Source organism: Fundulus heteroclitus, chromosome 9, assembly GCF_011125445.2.
Source record: "Fundulus heteroclitus isolate FHET01 chromosome 9, MU-UCD_Fhet_4.1, whole genome shotgun sequence".
In the NCBI taxonomy this organism is placed as follows: domain Eukaryota; kingdom Metazoa; phylum Chordata; class Actinopteri; order Cyprinodontiformes; family Fundulidae; genus Fundulus; species Fundulus heteroclitus.
Genome location: NC_046369.1, coordinates 27,098,497 through 27,116,065, shown reverse-complemented (window position 1 = coordinate 27,116,065; position 17,569 = coordinate 27,098,497). Strand labels below are relative to the sequence as shown.

General features: G+C 40.7%; 1 protein-coding gene across 1 annotated transcript; it reads right to left on the bottom strand.

The window, feature by feature from the left end:
* Nucleotides 1–7,133: 7,133 nt before the first annotated feature.
* LOC118564182 (ATP synthase subunit delta, mitochondrial-like) lies at nt 7,134–17,332 on the bottom strand. The gene is made up of 5 exons (XM_036141370.1): nt 17,091–17,332; nt 14,267–14,420; nt 10,999–11,087; nt 7,354–7,483; nt 7,134–7,257 (listed from the first exon to the last, which is right to left on the bottom strand). The coding sequence occupies exons 1-4, from the start codon at nt 17,205–17,207 to the stop codon at nt 7,361–7,363; spliced, it is 483 nt and encodes a 160-aa protein (XP_035997263.1). The 5' UTR covers nt 17,208–17,332; the 3' UTR covers nt 7,134–7,257; nt 7,354–7,360.
* Nucleotides 17,333–17,569: the final 237 nt, after the last annotated feature.

Genomic DNA, 17,569 nt, shown 5'->3' with positions numbered 1-17,569 from the left:
AGTCTGCAGGCCCCATCTTTGCACGGTCTCACCAAAAGGTCAGCACTTCAATCAGCTCCGCTCCCTGGACGCCTCTCTTTCTCTTCTAAAACCTCCTTTCACGCAAACTTGGACGCGCCTGACCGCTTTTTTTTTTTTTTTACGCGTATAGGAGCGCCGTCCCCGCAACGTGTTTATGCAGCCGGACCACGTGACATCTACGGCGTAATAACATTTCCAAGGCAGATAATTATGCCCAATGTGTAATTTTGGAAGATTCTGGTTTGTGGAAAATTGCAGTCCTCAGAGTCATAACTGGCTCATCGCTGAGAGCGTTTAAATTTTCCAGACCTTTAATTTCCTCTCGGTTCCCCTTCTCAGGTCTCTTATTTGCCTTCACACATCAGGCGCTCCTAATATCCTGAAGTTTGCCACCTGCCACGAGAAAATGATGGGCCTAAAAAAGAAAGTACTCTCACCTCTTGATTGATTTCTTCTTTCACGTTTTGTTGCGTTATTTGTATTTTACAGTGATAGAACTGCACATAATTGTGACATGGAAGGAAAAAGACATGCTTTTTGTGGCATGCATTTGTATCCAACCCTACTGAATCAATATTTTATAGAACCGCATTTCACTGCAGTTACAGCTACAAGTCGATTATGATATATAAGGTTTACAAACCAAAGATTCTTTTTTTTTGACCAGTTCTTCTTTGCTAACTAATTCAAATGCATTCAGATTGGATGAAAAACATTTCTTTATGTCTTGCCATACATTTTTCTGTCTGACTTAATTCATTTGGTCATTCTAATACATGCATATGAGCAAAGTAAATATGTTCCAAACCATCCCACTGTAGTTCTGGCTTTATGTTTAGAGTTACTACCTTGCTGGAAGGTGAACTCCTGGCCCAGTCTCAGGTCTTTTGCTGCTTCTAACAGATCTTTTCCATCAACCTCCCCATTAGGCAACCCCGAAGCATGATGCTGCATTTATTCAAGGGTGAAAGAGCAAAGGGAGCTGTCAAACTTTTTTAGATTTGTAAACTATTTATTGCTTCCCAGCAAAATATTATACCTTACTTTGTTTTGGTCTAATCACCATGAAAATACCAAGTTTTTTGGGTCCAGCATGGCAAAGCCTGTCATCTTAAACTCCCAGTCAGTGTTGGCAAATGGCTGTTCGCACTGAACCAGGTTCTTCCTGTTAAAAGAAACGCTTTCATTTTCACCATCTCCACATCCTTCAAAGCAATCAGATGGGCTTCTCATTTGCATAATAAACTTAGTTAGACTGCGTCGTATCATAAGTTGGATCAAAAAGACATGAATGATTTGATTGGGTTTCCGTCCGTCTGAATGGACAGAATTAATTACATACTTCTGGATATAAATTGGATCTGGATGTCTTAAACTGTGTTGGCGTTTCTTGTGATCTGGCACTTTTTTTTGAATGCAATACTTTTGTAAGGTATGGTATCTTTTCTGCAGAGCAAATATTCAAGTCAAACATTATCAACGATGCCAAGACTGGATCGCTGTCTACAAAACAAAGCCTCCAAACAGGACGACCCAGAAAGACAGATGCATCAGCCCTAACGTTCTGCTTCCTGGTCATACGCCCCATCAAAACATTACGCGATGAACATCCACTTTGAATGTGCAGCTTGGTTTGTTTTTTTTAATGGTGTTAAGATTTAATACTTGTTCATGAGTCACAGCATGTCAGTTAATGTGTCATCTGTTCCTCCTTCAGTTTTTATTTCCAAATTTTTGTTTTTTTTTACACTGCTACCCTTCTATTCAGCCGGTGTGAGGTGGGTAGGGTAGTCAATCAGAACGCTGATCAGCGTCCTGGCACATGACTGCAGGTGTGTTTGTAACCGCGAATTGGGTGGATGTGGCTGTTAGGCAATGCGCCCTGAGCGGTCGGCATGACTGGAAAAGAGCCTCATAAATTCTGCTCATTCACCGTTTCACTATTTTTTTTATTCCTTTAATTGTGACTGATAAATGCATGTGTCATCGACCGCCGTCGGCTGCCCTAATTATCGTTGACACCACGAGGGAAATGTCAATGCGTTTGCGCGTGAAGCGTGTCCGATGATGTTCAGGACTGTGGCAAAAGCGCGGATATGAACGCGACGAGGTGCGTTTTGGGTTCAAGTATCCATTCAGAGAGTCTGATCTGCAGTTTAAGTCTCAGGAGGTTAAAATCGCTCCGTTCTCCCCAGGTCCATACAGCTGGTGACTAAGCCAGCATAAAAAAATAAAAAATAACTCCAAATACACATTGGAAAATATCACACTGGCAACCAGAATGTGTCACGTTGGAGCCTTAGCCCACATATATATATAGAAAATCTTAGGCCTTTGTTCTACTGGCTTTATAGTGAATTTTGTCATCGCCGCTGTAACGTGTTTGGGCAAAAAGCTCAACCACACTGGTTGCAACACTTGAACTCATTTTCTGTTCTCACTGCTTCAGATGATGCCATTGCCATGAGAGTGTTAAAGCAAAATGGTAAATCAGACTTACACATATGCAGTGGGGTTATGAGTAAACCTTATTACACATCTCAGTATTCAGATGATGACTTAATTTTTTGTGGGGGACAAAAATCCAAACCAACCTGTCCCTGTTTGAAAGGTAATTACCGCTTGTTTAATCTTGAACAACCTTTGATTAACCACATTTTCTGATAGTTTCAATAGCAATCTCCATGCCTGATTAAGCCGTCACATAAGTAGAGCCCGTGACAATATAAAGTATAGGCTAGAAGAACTTAAAAAAAGAGAAAACTATGACATTCCCAGATTCAAAGACATTAATGAACAGATGAGAAACAATGTTACTGACATCTATCAGTCTGGAATGGAAAACCAATTAGTTTCAATACTGTACACATGTGGAGAAAACAGAACAGACACCTTCCCAGGACTGCCATGCTTACCAAATTTATCCCAACAGTGCTTCACCAGCTCCTCTGGGACGTCTGAAAAGAACCCAGAACTACACGTAAAGCACCGCAGGCCTCGTGTGTCTCAGTTAAGGTCAGTGTTCAAGATTCAACGAGGGGGAAAAAAAAAGTGACCGAGCAAAAATAGCATCTATGGGAGAGTTCCAAGATGGAGATCATTGCTGATCAAAAAGAAAACGAAAACAAAAACCTCTTGATGACTCCCAAGAGTTTTTGGAAAATATTCTATGAATTGGTGAAAGTAAAACTGTTTCCCATTACATCTGATAAACTATTTCAGAAAAATAACATTGTACCTACAATCTATGTTATGCTCTGGTGTAGAATTGCTGCTTCAGGATCAGGACAACTTAACATAGTTGGTGGAACCAGGACTTCTGCTCTCCGCATCCTGGAGGAGAACGTCCGGTTGTTACTTTGTGACCATAAGCTCAAACAAACCTCCACTATGCAAAAGGACATGGTTTTGCAGACACTAAAAAGCAAACTGACCAAAGGTTGCCAGATTTTTAAAACAATGTTTTCTACGTTATTCTGCAAGTCTGCGCATTAGGTCAGTATTCAGAAAAATAGGTGTAAGATGTCATTGAAACAACTAAAATAAAGTTATAGTTCACAATATATTTAACCAAAAATACAATCAAAAGCAAAAATAGCTACCTATTTGTTGGTAATAACGCCATAAGATGATTATGGCGTTATTGGTCCACCTCTAACCCTAATACTCAACTTCAAGCATTTCAGATGTAACAACAGAAAGCTTTGGGTCCCTGCTCCATGCTTTTTTTTATTTTTATGTTTTTTGCTCATTGTGTATCTCAAGGATTTCATTACATCTACCCATATAGATCCGGCAAAGTTGCTATAACATCTTGGGCTGAAGTTTTGCTAAGGGTGAAGACATTTCTAGAAATTATGCTGTGGACAAGATCTAGAAAAGACAAGACCTAGAAACACTGAAGTGGATGTGTACCCAGATAAAATAAAGCTGTGTGGTTATGGCACCAAAACAAGCTCCAGCTCTGCGGTCCACATCTTCCTAACACCGGTCCAGCCACAGGTCTCTCTCTCTCTCAGATAGTGGGGAAAAAAAGTTTATGCAGCAATCCCAATGCAAAAATATGTTCTCTTTAGGACAATACCTATATCCACCATCTACTTTTACCTGTTTTGCCATGTGGGGGAGTGGGGGGTGGGTTGGTTGGTGGTCAATGGTTGAGATGCAGGGTACCCACCACCACAAGGCAGGACAGAATTTACAGGACAAACAACCATGCACGCACACACAGTCACACCTACCGGCAATTTAGAGTCCGATGCCTGCAGCCTGATCTGTTCAGAACCATTTTTACTACAATTAGCATCAAACTGGACTGCATTTTGAAAATGGTTCTTGGTAAACAGCTAAAGGTGATATTACACCACAGCTGACTTTATTAGCCGTTAACTCATTGGGTATGAATGAAGTTATATAGCAGGACTTTATTGGGAGGAATTAGATTCATCTGAATGAAATAGGACTGATTTGGATTTCATATACCTGGATTAATAGGACTTTTAAAATTACTAGATATGTTTTCTATAATCAGCTTTACAATATGAAGTATTTTCAAAAGGATTTAATTTAGAAGTAGAGATACGAAATAAAACAGCCAGTCAGTCAGACTGATGTTGGCCTGTTTATCACGTTTTGTAGCAATACTAGAGTCAAACATTGTGCTAGACTCTAGTGCAATGTTGACAGTAGTAGTGGTACTTTTCTCCAATTAATGTATTTGTCAGAAATTAAGTATGACTGTTAAGTAAATATAGCAGCTTCTCACAAACACCAAGTTCAAAATACATCAGCTGTCTGTTAAACACAAAATGCACTTTTGGCACTTTCCAGCTCAGTTATTTCCTACGTGAATAATCCTATTTATAAACATTATCTTTTTAGGGTTTGAGTGCGTCCTTTTGCCACCAACACTGGTTCTCAGTTCAAATTACTTCCATATATCTAAACAAAGATCTTTGTGCTTGTACATTACCTTTTGGCTGATTTGGTTTTTTTAACCCCACATTACGGCTGAGTTTCTTTGTTTGCCTTGTAAATAGTTGAGTCGAATCAAAATTCCCTACAATTATCACTAAAAGCAGCCCAAGTGGCACATTTTGGGACCCGCGGACCCAGAGCAAATGTTGTATTACTGTTTTCAATAAGCACAAAACACACATTTTTAAGCCCAAGGGCAATAAAAGAAGAAGGGGGGAAAAAAGCGTTTGATGGTTGACATCTTAAACAAAATGACTCACATGGGCTGGGCTCCATTACTCTCCATATGGTTTATTCAATAAAACGTGTTACACTGAGCTTTCCCGAAGCTGTGACTGGCTTTTGTGTTAGAGTACCACTCAAAGATGACTCCATGGATTGTCATAGCCTGTATCATGTTATTCACTCCCGGGTGCAGACGGTACAGTCTTTTAATTACAGTACATGGGGTATAGACAGTGACTTATTATCCCAGGCCCTTACTCAACACCAAATGGCTCTTCAGTGAGGGCTCTCACTCAATACTCATCCCCTTTTATCAATGCGCAGCAGTTCTAAAGCGGGATGCTTTTTGCCACCGTGCAGCACTTAGACACTCAGGTCTGAAAGCCCATTTATGACACATTCATTTCATCCGGATGACTGACTGAGGAAGACCAAAAAACAAAAAAAAGAGGGGGGGGTGCAGTGTCTTCACCTCAAATCTTTTCTTTGCACTAAAAATACATCCACAGGCAGTCTGAGAAAGAACAGCTTCCTCAATTACAGCATCTTAAGTTTCCACGAACATCCAGCAGAGTTTAACACAAAAAAGGTCACTTTGCTGGAAAACACAATGTAATTTTTTAAAACCAGTCTTGTTTTTTTTTTTGATGAATCAGCAAAAAAAAAAAAAAAAAAAGTAACAAAAGAAGTGTCCATCATCCCACATAAATCTGGATCGGTGCTTTCCTGTGAACCGCTAAATGAACCGATGTTCTTTGAAATGTTACGTGCTCACCCTCTTATTGAAAACTTGATAAGTGTGCACGCTTCATGAATATCTTTAGTTGGAACAAGGTTTTGATGACAGATTAGAAAGAAGAACAGAGAGAAGGATGTGAAAGGTGTCAATCACTATTTTTTTTTTTAAATCCAATGTTACACACTTGGGTTCCCCACTGTTACTCACCATTTCTGGTTAAAAAAAGGATGACTCTATAGTAAAAGCAACTGAGAATGCAGTTTTAAATGACTTTGCAGCAATTGCCCTGTAGACAATGTTTTGCAAGAGGTGCCATACTCTTTGAACTTGTTTACATTTTTGCCACGTCACAGCCTCAACTTTCCGTCAGTCTCGTTTAGATTTCATCTAACAATCCAAATCATGGTTTCAATTTCTTGCCTTGTTTTGTGTCCAACCCCCTTGACTTGACACCCAAGAAATAAAATCCAGCAAAGGCCAAATTCACTATAAATACCACCTGTGTGTAACTTAATCTCAGCATAAACAGCTTCTTTGTGGGGGCCTGAGGTATTTAAGAGAACATTAGGAAACAAAGCACAAAAGACAATTGAGCTCTCTCACTTCTTAGGTATGTCTTAGTTTCTAGAAAGCTTTGTGGAGCTGAATCCTGTGGTTACGCAAACAAAAAAAAAGGTGTAAGGCACAATTTTCCACAGAAAGGACAGTGGAGTAATTTTCCTGACTATGTCACTCATAGGTGGGCATTGCCAACATTTATTGACACATGATTCTAAGTAATTCTAGCCCACACATTGACCTACTATGGTAAGTGCTGAAGGTTTAACCAAAAAGCTGAAACACGTGGAAACTTCTCACTTTTGGGATTTACTGGAGGTATGGAGAAGTGGTATTATGATACATTTAGTGAGGGATCTTTCTCTGAAATTGCTGCCAGGTAGAACAATTTTGGGTCGACTTACAGTAAATGTGCTATTAATTGCTCTCTGCCGCCATCAAGTGGTGAAGAGTTGCTGCAAAAGAAAAGTGTTAAATCTGTGACAAGTGACTGTAATGATAGGGCATCGCTGAATTGTTTAAATATATGTGGGAGTCAATTGGATACAACAGCGCATTTTGAGCTTCAAAATAGTCCAGATCAAAAGAATAATAAAAAAATAAATAAATCAGAGTAATTCCAAATAAATTTATTGTTAACTTCATCCACTGTACAAAGAAAGAATGGTATTTTCTGCACACCGACAGGTCTGAACTGAAATCCCGAGAGGACAGTTGGTTTTCATCAAACAGGTTATCTGAAACAAAGAGGAGATAAAAATGCACAATAAAACGTTCAGCTTTTCCACTCAGTAAAACGAACAGGATCAGACGGAGGCGTCGACAGATCGTACCGCTGGTCTACTCCAGAGCCTTGACAATGGCCTCGTTGGCTTCTATGCTGATCTGAACCTCTGCCCTTGCTGCCTCATCCGCGATGCCGGCCAATTCGGACAGGGCTTTCTCCAGGTTGGCCTTAGCTGCCTGAAAGTAAACAGAAAAAAAAAAAAAAAGAGAATGGGATGGAATGAAACTACAAGATGAGGATTGTATCTGAACCAAGTTTTCCAGTTTTTCTCTCAGTACTTCTTACCATATAAATACAAACTACGGAAACACTGAGTTTAAAGCACTTTTCTACAAAAGGTTAGACCCTAACCTGCAAAAACCACAGGACTGCCGGGATGCATGGATGTAAACAAACTGAACACATTCAATATTATTACATCTTTCCAAGGGATTAACTCCAGAAACCCATCTTTCTTCCGTACTCCATTATTTTTTAACTGGAAACACTTTAATTCCACACATTTCCAGACCGCGTCCCCCGACAGGGACGTCCAAGTGGAACTAGTCAGTCTGAGCAGGAGGACAAAGACGAGCGGAGAAAATCCCCACTGTCTCTTTGCTCTGAAAGCTCCATTTGTCACAGTCGCGATTAGAAACGAGAAATGCCAAACATAGCTGGAAGTTAAAGGTCTCCCAGTAGGGACTTGGCACATCTGCTATAACTCGACAGTGACTGACCTTTCCCGCATTATTAACTGCGCGGGCCCATGTGCATTGTTACTATGGAGTGAAAGACAACTTGGAAAGGGGAAAAAAAGAGAAAATAACTCATTTACTGCGACAGAGTCAAGCTGACAGTCTGCAGCGCTGCCCAAAGCGAGAGACGGACGACTCTACGCCGAGTGGATGATACCACAGGCCCATCAGCGTCATGATGGCCGACATTTCATCCGGGCTTCTCTTGCGGACTGGTCAGATGGTTGGAAAAACCAACCGTAAGAACGGCCTAGAACAGTGAGACGGTAAAAAGAGTCAACGCTCCCCTACTTGGAGAGTTAGCGGCTAAACGTACTAGACGTGTGCTTTAAGAAGCTGGCGGCTTTGACGGTGTGAACTGATGAAGTACGACGTCGGTCCCGGAGCCGCGAGCCTCCTCCGCAGACACACGCCGTCATATTAATGTCAAAAGGAGATCGGGTCGTCTGTGAAAGTCGAAATCCAAAGTCGGCCGGAGAACGACGACCAGATGGGCTCAGTATGGCCTCCATCAGAGGAAAACCGTCTGATTAAACCGGGTCTAGACGGGCAAAACTAAAGCTGAACAAACGACTTTATGTGAATGAAGCCGGTGCGTTAGGGAGTGGCTTAGGAACAGGGCTCACTGAGGTTTTTAAAAGTTGCAATGGTTACAAGAAGGACTAATTTGATCCATTTAGAGATAGTCCCAGCTAGTGAAAACACAGGCAGTCGAGGCGCAGCAGCAACAGGAGCCCCACCAATCACCTTTTATGTTTACTGGAAACATACGACTTAACTGAAGGAGCTTATTTTACCACTTTGCTCAAGTCTCAATATCAAAGAGAAAGAGAGAGAGAGGGCTCTCTTTGGTCGACTACAAAGCGTCGTCTCTCAGAGCGGCGACTTTTGTGCGTGACGCACCACTATCTGCAGACATCTGTTTAAAATCCGTCTTTCCGGTCCCAAATTGACATCGGGGTGGAAGGAGGGGGGGTCAGCTGCTGCAGCAGATGTTTCCTGCTCTGGTGTTGCGGCACCGAGGACGCGCTACTATGGAATACTAATTCAGTTGTGGCGTAAAACGCACCGCACGCTTTTCTTTTCCGTTAGGAATAAAACGATCCCACACTTTTTACACTGTCGTTTTTTTTTTTCCGCCTGCGTGGCTGATGATCAAACCTGGCATCCACCTCCCAGCAGCGTAAGCCATCGTTGCTGGAAATGAGAGAGTTGTGCAAAACAAATGCGCGCCCGGCGGGAACACGGTGCTCTGAGTAGGCTGATTTTATTGAAGCCCGGAGGAATTTTGGTAATCGTGTTATTTGAATGAATCGAGGAATCTTCTCACCTCTAAAAATGTTTGGATTTCCAAGCTATCATATTGTAAGACACTCAAACAGACCTATGCCCAATTAGGGATTAAAGTTCTGTTTAAAACATGTAAAGAATCAGCGCCTCAGTCACACGGCTGATTAAATGCCTGTTTAGAAGAAAAAAAAAAAAAAAAATAGGAATCATGACTGCAGGATGTAAATTAACTGGCCAAGTTTTTATTTCAGAGCAAGTTTGAGATATTAAACTTTACCCCACTAACTTCATCTGTCCCCTGTGACCGTATTTGTGAAGCAGACCACAATCAAGCCTTTTGTTTTCAGCGCCTCGACTGTGGCGCTGCGAATTTACAGCGAGCCGTAAAGGATATGAAAGCATGTCTAAAGATCAGGCTCTTCCCAAGAGAACAGACGGCGCTTCTGTCCGGGGCAAAACTTTCACCGCTTGGTTTTGCCGCTGCTCATCACCCAGTCCAGTGTGCCGTCAAGCCGTCAGCGGCGCAGTGACGCAGCGCTGCCTCTCAGCACCAGAGAGACCAGTCACACTGGTTCAAACTTAATAAACCCAACAAAAAGGTCCTTTAAGAGCAGAGTGCACATGACCGGAGACGGAGGCACAGATAACCTTTTCAGAAAGAAACTCAAGAGAACAACTCAAACTGTTTAGCCCAGACTGCAGCTTCAATAAAACACCTGAGAACATCTAAAAATGGCAGATCTTAGGCAGGTTCATGGCTCTTTATGTAGTTTCAAATGTGCTAAACGTTTGAAACCACTGTCTGGTTGTTGGGTTTTTAAGTCGGATTCTGGTTTTAGGACAATTAAAATATAGACAGTACCGTTCAATCTAGAAGAAAACTAATGGATTACATTAGTAGGGTTTGAGTTTTACTGACCTCAATGGCCAAACAGAAATCAGAGAACATGTAGTTTTTTAATGCGTTAAGATTTTTTTACTTTTTTTAATTCAGCCACTGTACAGGAGAAAAGAAGTTGTGACTGTGCTAAGCTGACCTGCCGATCAGCAGTCAAAGCAGAAAAAGGGAAAATTAGCCCGCTTTCACCACACTCCACCCGATGATAGCTCACTGCTATATACTGAAAGTTCACATGAATATCTGAAAAGCTCTTATTCTTGTTACATTGATCTTACAGCTCTGCGGAAATTTGGCGAACAAGCATGTAAAAACAGCCATCTAATAATTCAATTTAATAACCTGAAGCCACAATTTTTTCAGACTTAGGTTAGAGTGTTGAAGTAAAGACAATCTGCTATTACCTAAATGTTGCCTGGAGAAGACGACAAAAGCCTGAAAAATGTGTCAGAGTTTCTCAGATCAACCGCAAAAATCTTTCACCCCTTAAACATTCAAGCTTTAATCGTAAACTTCCATCTTTTTCCAGTTAACTATTACGGGACACTGCAGTATGGTCGTAAGGATTTAACGAGAGATACAAATACAAAACGGTGCAAAAATGAACAAAACTTCCGATGATAGAGGCAAGCAGGCTGGAAGCAACTGAGGGCAATTCCCTACAGCAGAGATAAAAGCTTCATATTTATAATAGTTATCATTTAACACCTTACAGCAATATACGTTGTAGCGTGTAGGTGAGTAATCAGGCAGCGCTTCTACTCACTGCAACGTCCAGCTGGTCCAGGGGAACGGCCTCCTCAGCGAGCAGCTGTACCGATGAATCAGCGTTGACCGTCACCGACCCGCTGCTCACTGCAAACATACACACACAGAAATAGCGTCGCTTGGGAAGAACTTACAAACGCATCACAATTGATCTGTGGATGACAGGCGAAGTCAAATTACAGTGGGCATCAGAGATGTTAGAGCAGCAGGAATGGCTCTGGCCTATAGGTTCAAATACAGGTGGACCTCAACAGGATCCCTGCACACCTTTCCAAGCAGGAACTTCTTGCTTTCCCAAACCCCAATTAGTGGAGGTCTCCATTCCAAGTACAGATGCCAAAGATTCACAGGGAAATGATGAAGACACCATACCGGGGAAAGGTTTTGTGTTTTTGACAAACATCTGTCTGGAATAGGACAACGGACATTTCCGAGGCTTTGAGACGCAGGCAGTCAACGTCACCGAGGGAGAAAACACGGAACAGTGGGGAACATTTCCAACAGTGGCAGGCCAACGGTGTGTTCGCTGGAAATGGGAAAAATGGGTGTTTCACCATTCACTCCAAGGAGGACTGGTTGGTGCCAGTCAAGGACTCAATGCAGTCTGCTGGGTTTCCATTTGACCAATCCGTCTGTATTTGGTAGAACTGACTCAGTGAAGTGGATTTAGATGACATTGGATCTATACAAGTAAAATTATTATTTTAATGCTGTTAAATGGTGATATTTAGGAACATATTTATTTGCACTAACCTGTCCATTAGTAATTATTTGTTTAGGGACAAAGTGTTTTTATTTGCTTTGGAGGTCGTCAAGACTAGTTAAAGAGCTATACAAGTACAAGCCATTTACCATTTATTATCAATTATGCCATTCGGGTTTGATAAACAGACAGAAATTAAATTTGCCGTGTTTTTGCTCTCTTCTGAACAGAAACATCCAAAAAAAAAAAAAAAGGGGACCAGTGGACCCAGACCTTTATACATGCTGTGGCCAGAGAAGTTTTATTAGGGGTCCATATACTAACATATACTATAGTATATACTATATATACTATACATATACTAACTAATGTTAAACAGTGGACAGCGCTGCAGATGACAGATTTATACAGCGCATCTCAGCAGCAAGGCGATTCAAAACTGGTACATTGCAGTGGCAGAATAACGGAAAGTAAATAGAAGCTAGATTACAGATGGAAATTAATGTTTCAGTAAATAGTTGAAACAATCAAAGGCTTTTAACTTTTTATCTAAAAGAACTCAAGAGTTTCAGCATTTTTTCCAGTTTTCTGAAAGCCTGACCCACATAGTGGAGCATAACAAACAAACAACTAAATGCTCGCCGACTTTCAGTAACTCATCCGTTTGTGGTCCTTGTATCTTCTGATTTTAGGAATATAGTGAAAACTAGGTTTTGCCGAAAGGTCTGCACGGTTGGTACATTCTTTCACCCAACATGAAATAATCATTGCAAGCTTGGTAAAAAATGAAATGAACATTCCTTTTTAGTCAAACTTACTCAGATGTTTCTGAAGCGATTCTGCCTACCAACATGGTGGTTAGCGACAGAGAGCCCAGATATGTGATGTCGAATGAGAAAAGCACAGTGAGTTTTTCACAATCCTGCTGAGACAATAGTTTTTTAATCCTCAAAATGTTCTTCAGGCTGACTTTGTAATTTTCTTAATGTGCCAGGTAAGAGTCCATTAACAAACCCTGATGTCAGGCCTGATCAGTGGTTTCTAGCTGTAAGAACCAAAGCTGTGTACTGACTGTTGATCGCTCTTCCTCTGGTCCAAAAACAGGTACTTCAGTTTTTAATAATTGAAGAATATTATGGCACATCCACACGTTGATTTATTCTACGCATCTACTCAACACCTGAATGGGTTCATAGTCACCTGGTGACAGGGCGATGTAGAGCTGGGTACCATCTGCATAGTAATGGTGACCTACCTATTTGATTTTAATAATCTGAGCTAGTAGGAGCAAGTAAATAGCAAATAGGAAAGGACCCAAGATGGAACCTTGAGGTACCTCACATGTGATTTGTGTCAATTCTGACAAAGTTACCCATTGACAGAAAGAAGTCTCCGACCTTGTAGTAAGACTAAAACGAGTTAATTACTCCAGTAAAAAGTCAAATCCAGTCCTTCAGTCACTCTAGTAATATACCATGGTCAACAGAGGATGTCACTTTCTTAAAGTCAGCAGAATGAGGGGCTTAACAGATGCATATCTTCTAAGATTTTGATGTTGATTTGGTAGAATTGTGTAATTTTATCAAATTTTTTTGATAGGACAAAATATTGGTACTGAAATATTCTCACGTTTCTCAGAGAAGAAGTTAGCAAATTCATAGCAGCTTAGGGTAGAGCTGAATGCAGATGCTACAGACACAGGAGGGTTTGTTAACCTATTGACCATGGTGAACAAGGCATAAAATATATTGTTTTTTTATGATTTCAGAAAAGGATTCCCTAGCATTCTTCAGTTCTAAGTGATATCCGTACAGTGTCTCTATAGATGTCACAGTAAATGTGGAGTCCAGTCTTTCACCACCTGCGTTCAGGTTTTCAACCCTCCCTTTTATCTCTTTTTATTTCTTACCAGCATTTCTCCACAGAGACGATGTTTGACCAGAAACAACCTTCACCTTAATGCAGGGGTGTCCAAAGCTTTTGGCTTGTGGGCCAAAGTTGCCAAGTCAAAAGCACTTGAGGGACAAAAAATTAATAAAAATAAAAGGACATAACCAAAAAGTAGATTTTTTTTAACCTGCTGTCATTTGAACCATCTGTATTTAGCTAATTTTAATACATACATTCTAATCAGGTTTTAATGCACCAAAATCTGCATATCAGTAGAAGTCATTAGATAGCTGTGGTCCTATTTACTAGGAAATTAAAAAGAAAACGTGTAAAAAGCGTGGTTATTAAAACGACAAATGTTTTGCGTTGCACCTAACATTTAATTTTAAGATTTGAAGTTGTCTGCAATAATGTTGCCCTAGTTAAACATTAAAAAGCTTCCATTTGCATGAGCCACCAGGGCTGCTCAGCCAAATCTTTCTTGAAAAGAAAAATTTCCTGCCTTAATGGGAGCAATGGTGGTTACATACTACAGAAGAAATCTGTAAAAGGATAAATATCATGTTTCACTGGTAACCAATAGTTGAATCAAGTTCCATACTTGTCCAGACTGTGCAGGGACCAGGATGTAGTTGTATATGATACAGGACACAGTGCTTGTGTCGGAGCTTACCAAAGTATTTGGCGGCGGAGCCATCATCATTAAAGACTGTGACGACACCGGGCCGGAGCACCTGCAGGGTGGGTACGTGGGCCGGGAGGATACCGAACGCACCGGTGAGTGTGGGGACATCGACCTGCTTCACGCTGGCCTCTTTGAAGAACACCTGGGAAAGGAAAACATACAATGAACATTGTTTTTGTCTTTTTTCAATGATTTCATTATTTATCAGTCATTTTATTGTTTAAGATCTCATATTCAACACTTTTAGAGTCTCTGCTTCGTAGATTCTTTCATGTCCACCTCCATTGTCTTTGCTCCTTTAGTCCTGATGAAAACCAATTTCAAATCAGTGACCTTAACCCTTGTCCCCACTGCTTAGCCTTATTAGCCCATCTCTTTTGGTTTAAACTTTGCGTCAAGTTCCTTGTGCATGAATTTATAATAAAACACTAGTTGACTGACGAAATTGTTACAGATTTTTCAGGTGAAATTGAGACCAAATCAAAGAATTGATATTTGGAATATACTTATAAAGACTTCTTCAATCGGCAAGAGTTTGTTATTTTATATTTTCTTAAAAACATAGAAGCATCCATATTGGACTGCAGATGCTTTTGCTAAATCTAATTAACTTTTTAGACCTTTATGCAAACTTTCGATAAATTAGCTTTAGTCTGGGAGAAGGGCCGGGTTTCTTATTGGCCTGGAAGGCCGTCAAGTTTTAGTTATTTGTCACCCGAACCCTGAAAACCGCTGCCCATCTCTACCCGTCTACACCAACAGCTTCTTTAAATAACGCGACATGTGATGGAGAAAGGGTCAAAACACACTTTTCTTACTCAGTCGGAGGAGCCGATGAGCCGACTTCATTAACGTTGGCCGAGCTGCGTTTAGATGAGGCAGAGCGAACGCCAGCTAGCATGAATGCTAGCACGCTGTCTGAGCCTCCTTCCTCCTTCTGGAAGCCGCAATGGCAAACATCGAACAAGCGGATTTTACCCAAAGTAGTTAAGTTAGTTGATCCTAAAGTCAGAGAATGGCTGCACAAGCCAGAGTACGGTAAGCATTTTGTGCTAAAGTATATGAAAATATTAACAATATTACGCACGCTAATTTTATGCTGGTTTCCATAGTAAACGTTGCAATTAAGTTCAAAATTAGGTATGCTTTTTTGGGGTGTTTTAGATATGCTTTGTCAGGTGTTGCAACCACCGCCTGCAGGTGACACAACGATCCTCATCATCTTCACTGAAGCTACTTTCACAACTTTCAGGCAAGATGTGCTAGACGCACATATCGGCTCTCTCCACCATCGCACTGGCACTGACATGGCAGCGCAAAAATAAACAATACAATAGCATCGAAATGTACCTTCTGTGGCTGAGATGGATTACCTAAAGCAGAGGCTCTGGAAGGTTTCTTTGAGAAACCCAGACGGATTGCATGCAGTGATCCAACATGCAGCCCGTACCAGAAACAGTAGCGGTCAAAACACAGTACAGCATAACTCTACTTCCAGGAGATCCCCGTTTTTATTTCTTGGGCTTCAAGTGATCAGTTTGTTGGTTCCTTATTTACAATTAATTTATTATTTTATTATTTTTTAATTTTAAACGTGACCAGCATTGCTTGTGTTAAGATTTGGTGGCTAATTACAGGACAACGATTCAACTTAAGTGCAAACCATTGATGTTTGCTTTAATTTTTTAGTTTGTTAAGAAAGTATTTCAAGAGTGTGCCTTTTTGTAAGACTCCATAGTTGGTACTTAAGTATTGTTGACTATTGTGTTTTACAATAACACAACAGTCATATTTTCAAATTTCCTGTCAAATTTTTACATTTTTAATAAAAACACAGTGGGCCGCCCTAGTGGGATCTACCTACGGGCTTAGCCATTTTTTGGGGGGAAACCCTGAAGGAGAGGCATTTAAGTCTTTAGTGTCTTGTTTCGTGTTTTCAAATCAAATGTCTTGAAACAGTGTCTTTAGTGCTGCTGTCTGTCTCGGAGCTGACACTTTTGAAGAAGAGGTCCTGCATCTCAAAGACTCCTTTCATGCTTAAAGATTAAATGTTAATAAAGAAATTTAAACCAAATATTAAGCGTCAAACCATCAAAACTGGTTTGGAGATCGTTTTAAATCCAGTGTAGAGAGAATTAAATTTCTTTATTTAAGCAAATAAAATTAACACCTTTACATTTCCAAGCTTAGAAAGTGTTAGATGAACGGCTTCAATGAATACAAAGTGTGTGAGTGAGCCCTTTAGGTTGTCCCCTCGTATCCTCATCAGGTCTCTACACTCACACGCTTGTCCCGACGCAACCGGGATTCGAACTCGCGTCCCCCGTATCAAGAACGCGTTTTTACCCAAGTCGTTGAAATCAAAACGCTTTTATTGACATTAACTTCAAGGTTACAGTTCATCGCTGCACATACTTCGTGCAAGTTGGGATTCATCAACAAATTTAAACGAAAGGTTTTTCTTTTTACCTGCAACATTTCTGTCCATTACTGAAATCAATAACAAGGTTACTACAGTAACAGTGATTAAATACGAATGACACTGAACTGGCTGAAGACACCAAATGACAGCCAGGTTAGCTATCAGAGCTAGCACCATCACCATGCTAGCTTTGACCCAAGCTCTGTCTTCTCACTGTTGCTGCATCTATTGCAATTACAACAAACCCGTTTTACGGCTCCAATCTGCACGACAACATCAGCGATATGCAATTTAAAAAACGGGGACAATGCATTTAAATTACAAAAATCACAACAGTTGCCAAACGGGCTGTGCTAGGCCTTCAGCCTCGCTGCTCTCGTCAGCCAATACCTGTGTCGGAGAAGCAAACGTGAAGGACATTTGCGGGGAACCGCCGGCGGCCTCAGCGTAGCAGCGAGCCTGCCTCAGCGCAGGAAGAGCCCGGCGGAGAAACCTGGCTGCCATCATGTCTGGAAGTTTTTATCAAATTCAAGTGCAGCTGAATGATAGAAATGCCCGGCCCAAGCGTGAAGGCAGTCGGTGAGCGGTTCGTAGGACAAGGACGTTGGGAGTTACCCGTCAGCCTTTGTGCTCGCGCAAAGGATACAGGGTAGCGTAGTTTCTTTGAAAAAAAAAAATCAACGATGCCAAAATAGTTGAATTTATACCACTGTATACCATTTGTCATGATCTTTGATAAAGGAATATTGCAATAATAATAACAACTATTATTATTATTATTATTATTATTATTATTATTATTATTATTATTATTATTATTATTATTAGTAGTAGTAGTAGTAGTAGTAGTAGTAGTAGTACTAGTAGTA

Excerpts from the sequence above, each read along its gene's own strand:
- LOC118564182 (XM_036141370.1), bottom strand. The coding sequence starts at position 17,207 with ATGATGGCAGCCAGGTTTCTCCGCCGGGCTCTTCCTGCGCTGAGGCAG. Across the intron at positions 11,088-14,266 it reads CTCCGCCGCCAAATACTTTG|TGAGCAGCGGGTCGGTGACG; the intron begins GTAAGCTCCGAC and ends GTATGTTTGCAG. Across the intron at positions 7,484-10,998 it reads TGGACCAGCTGGACGTTGCA|GCAGCTAAGGCCAACCTGGA; the intron begins GTGAGTAGAAGC and ends GTTTACTTTCAG.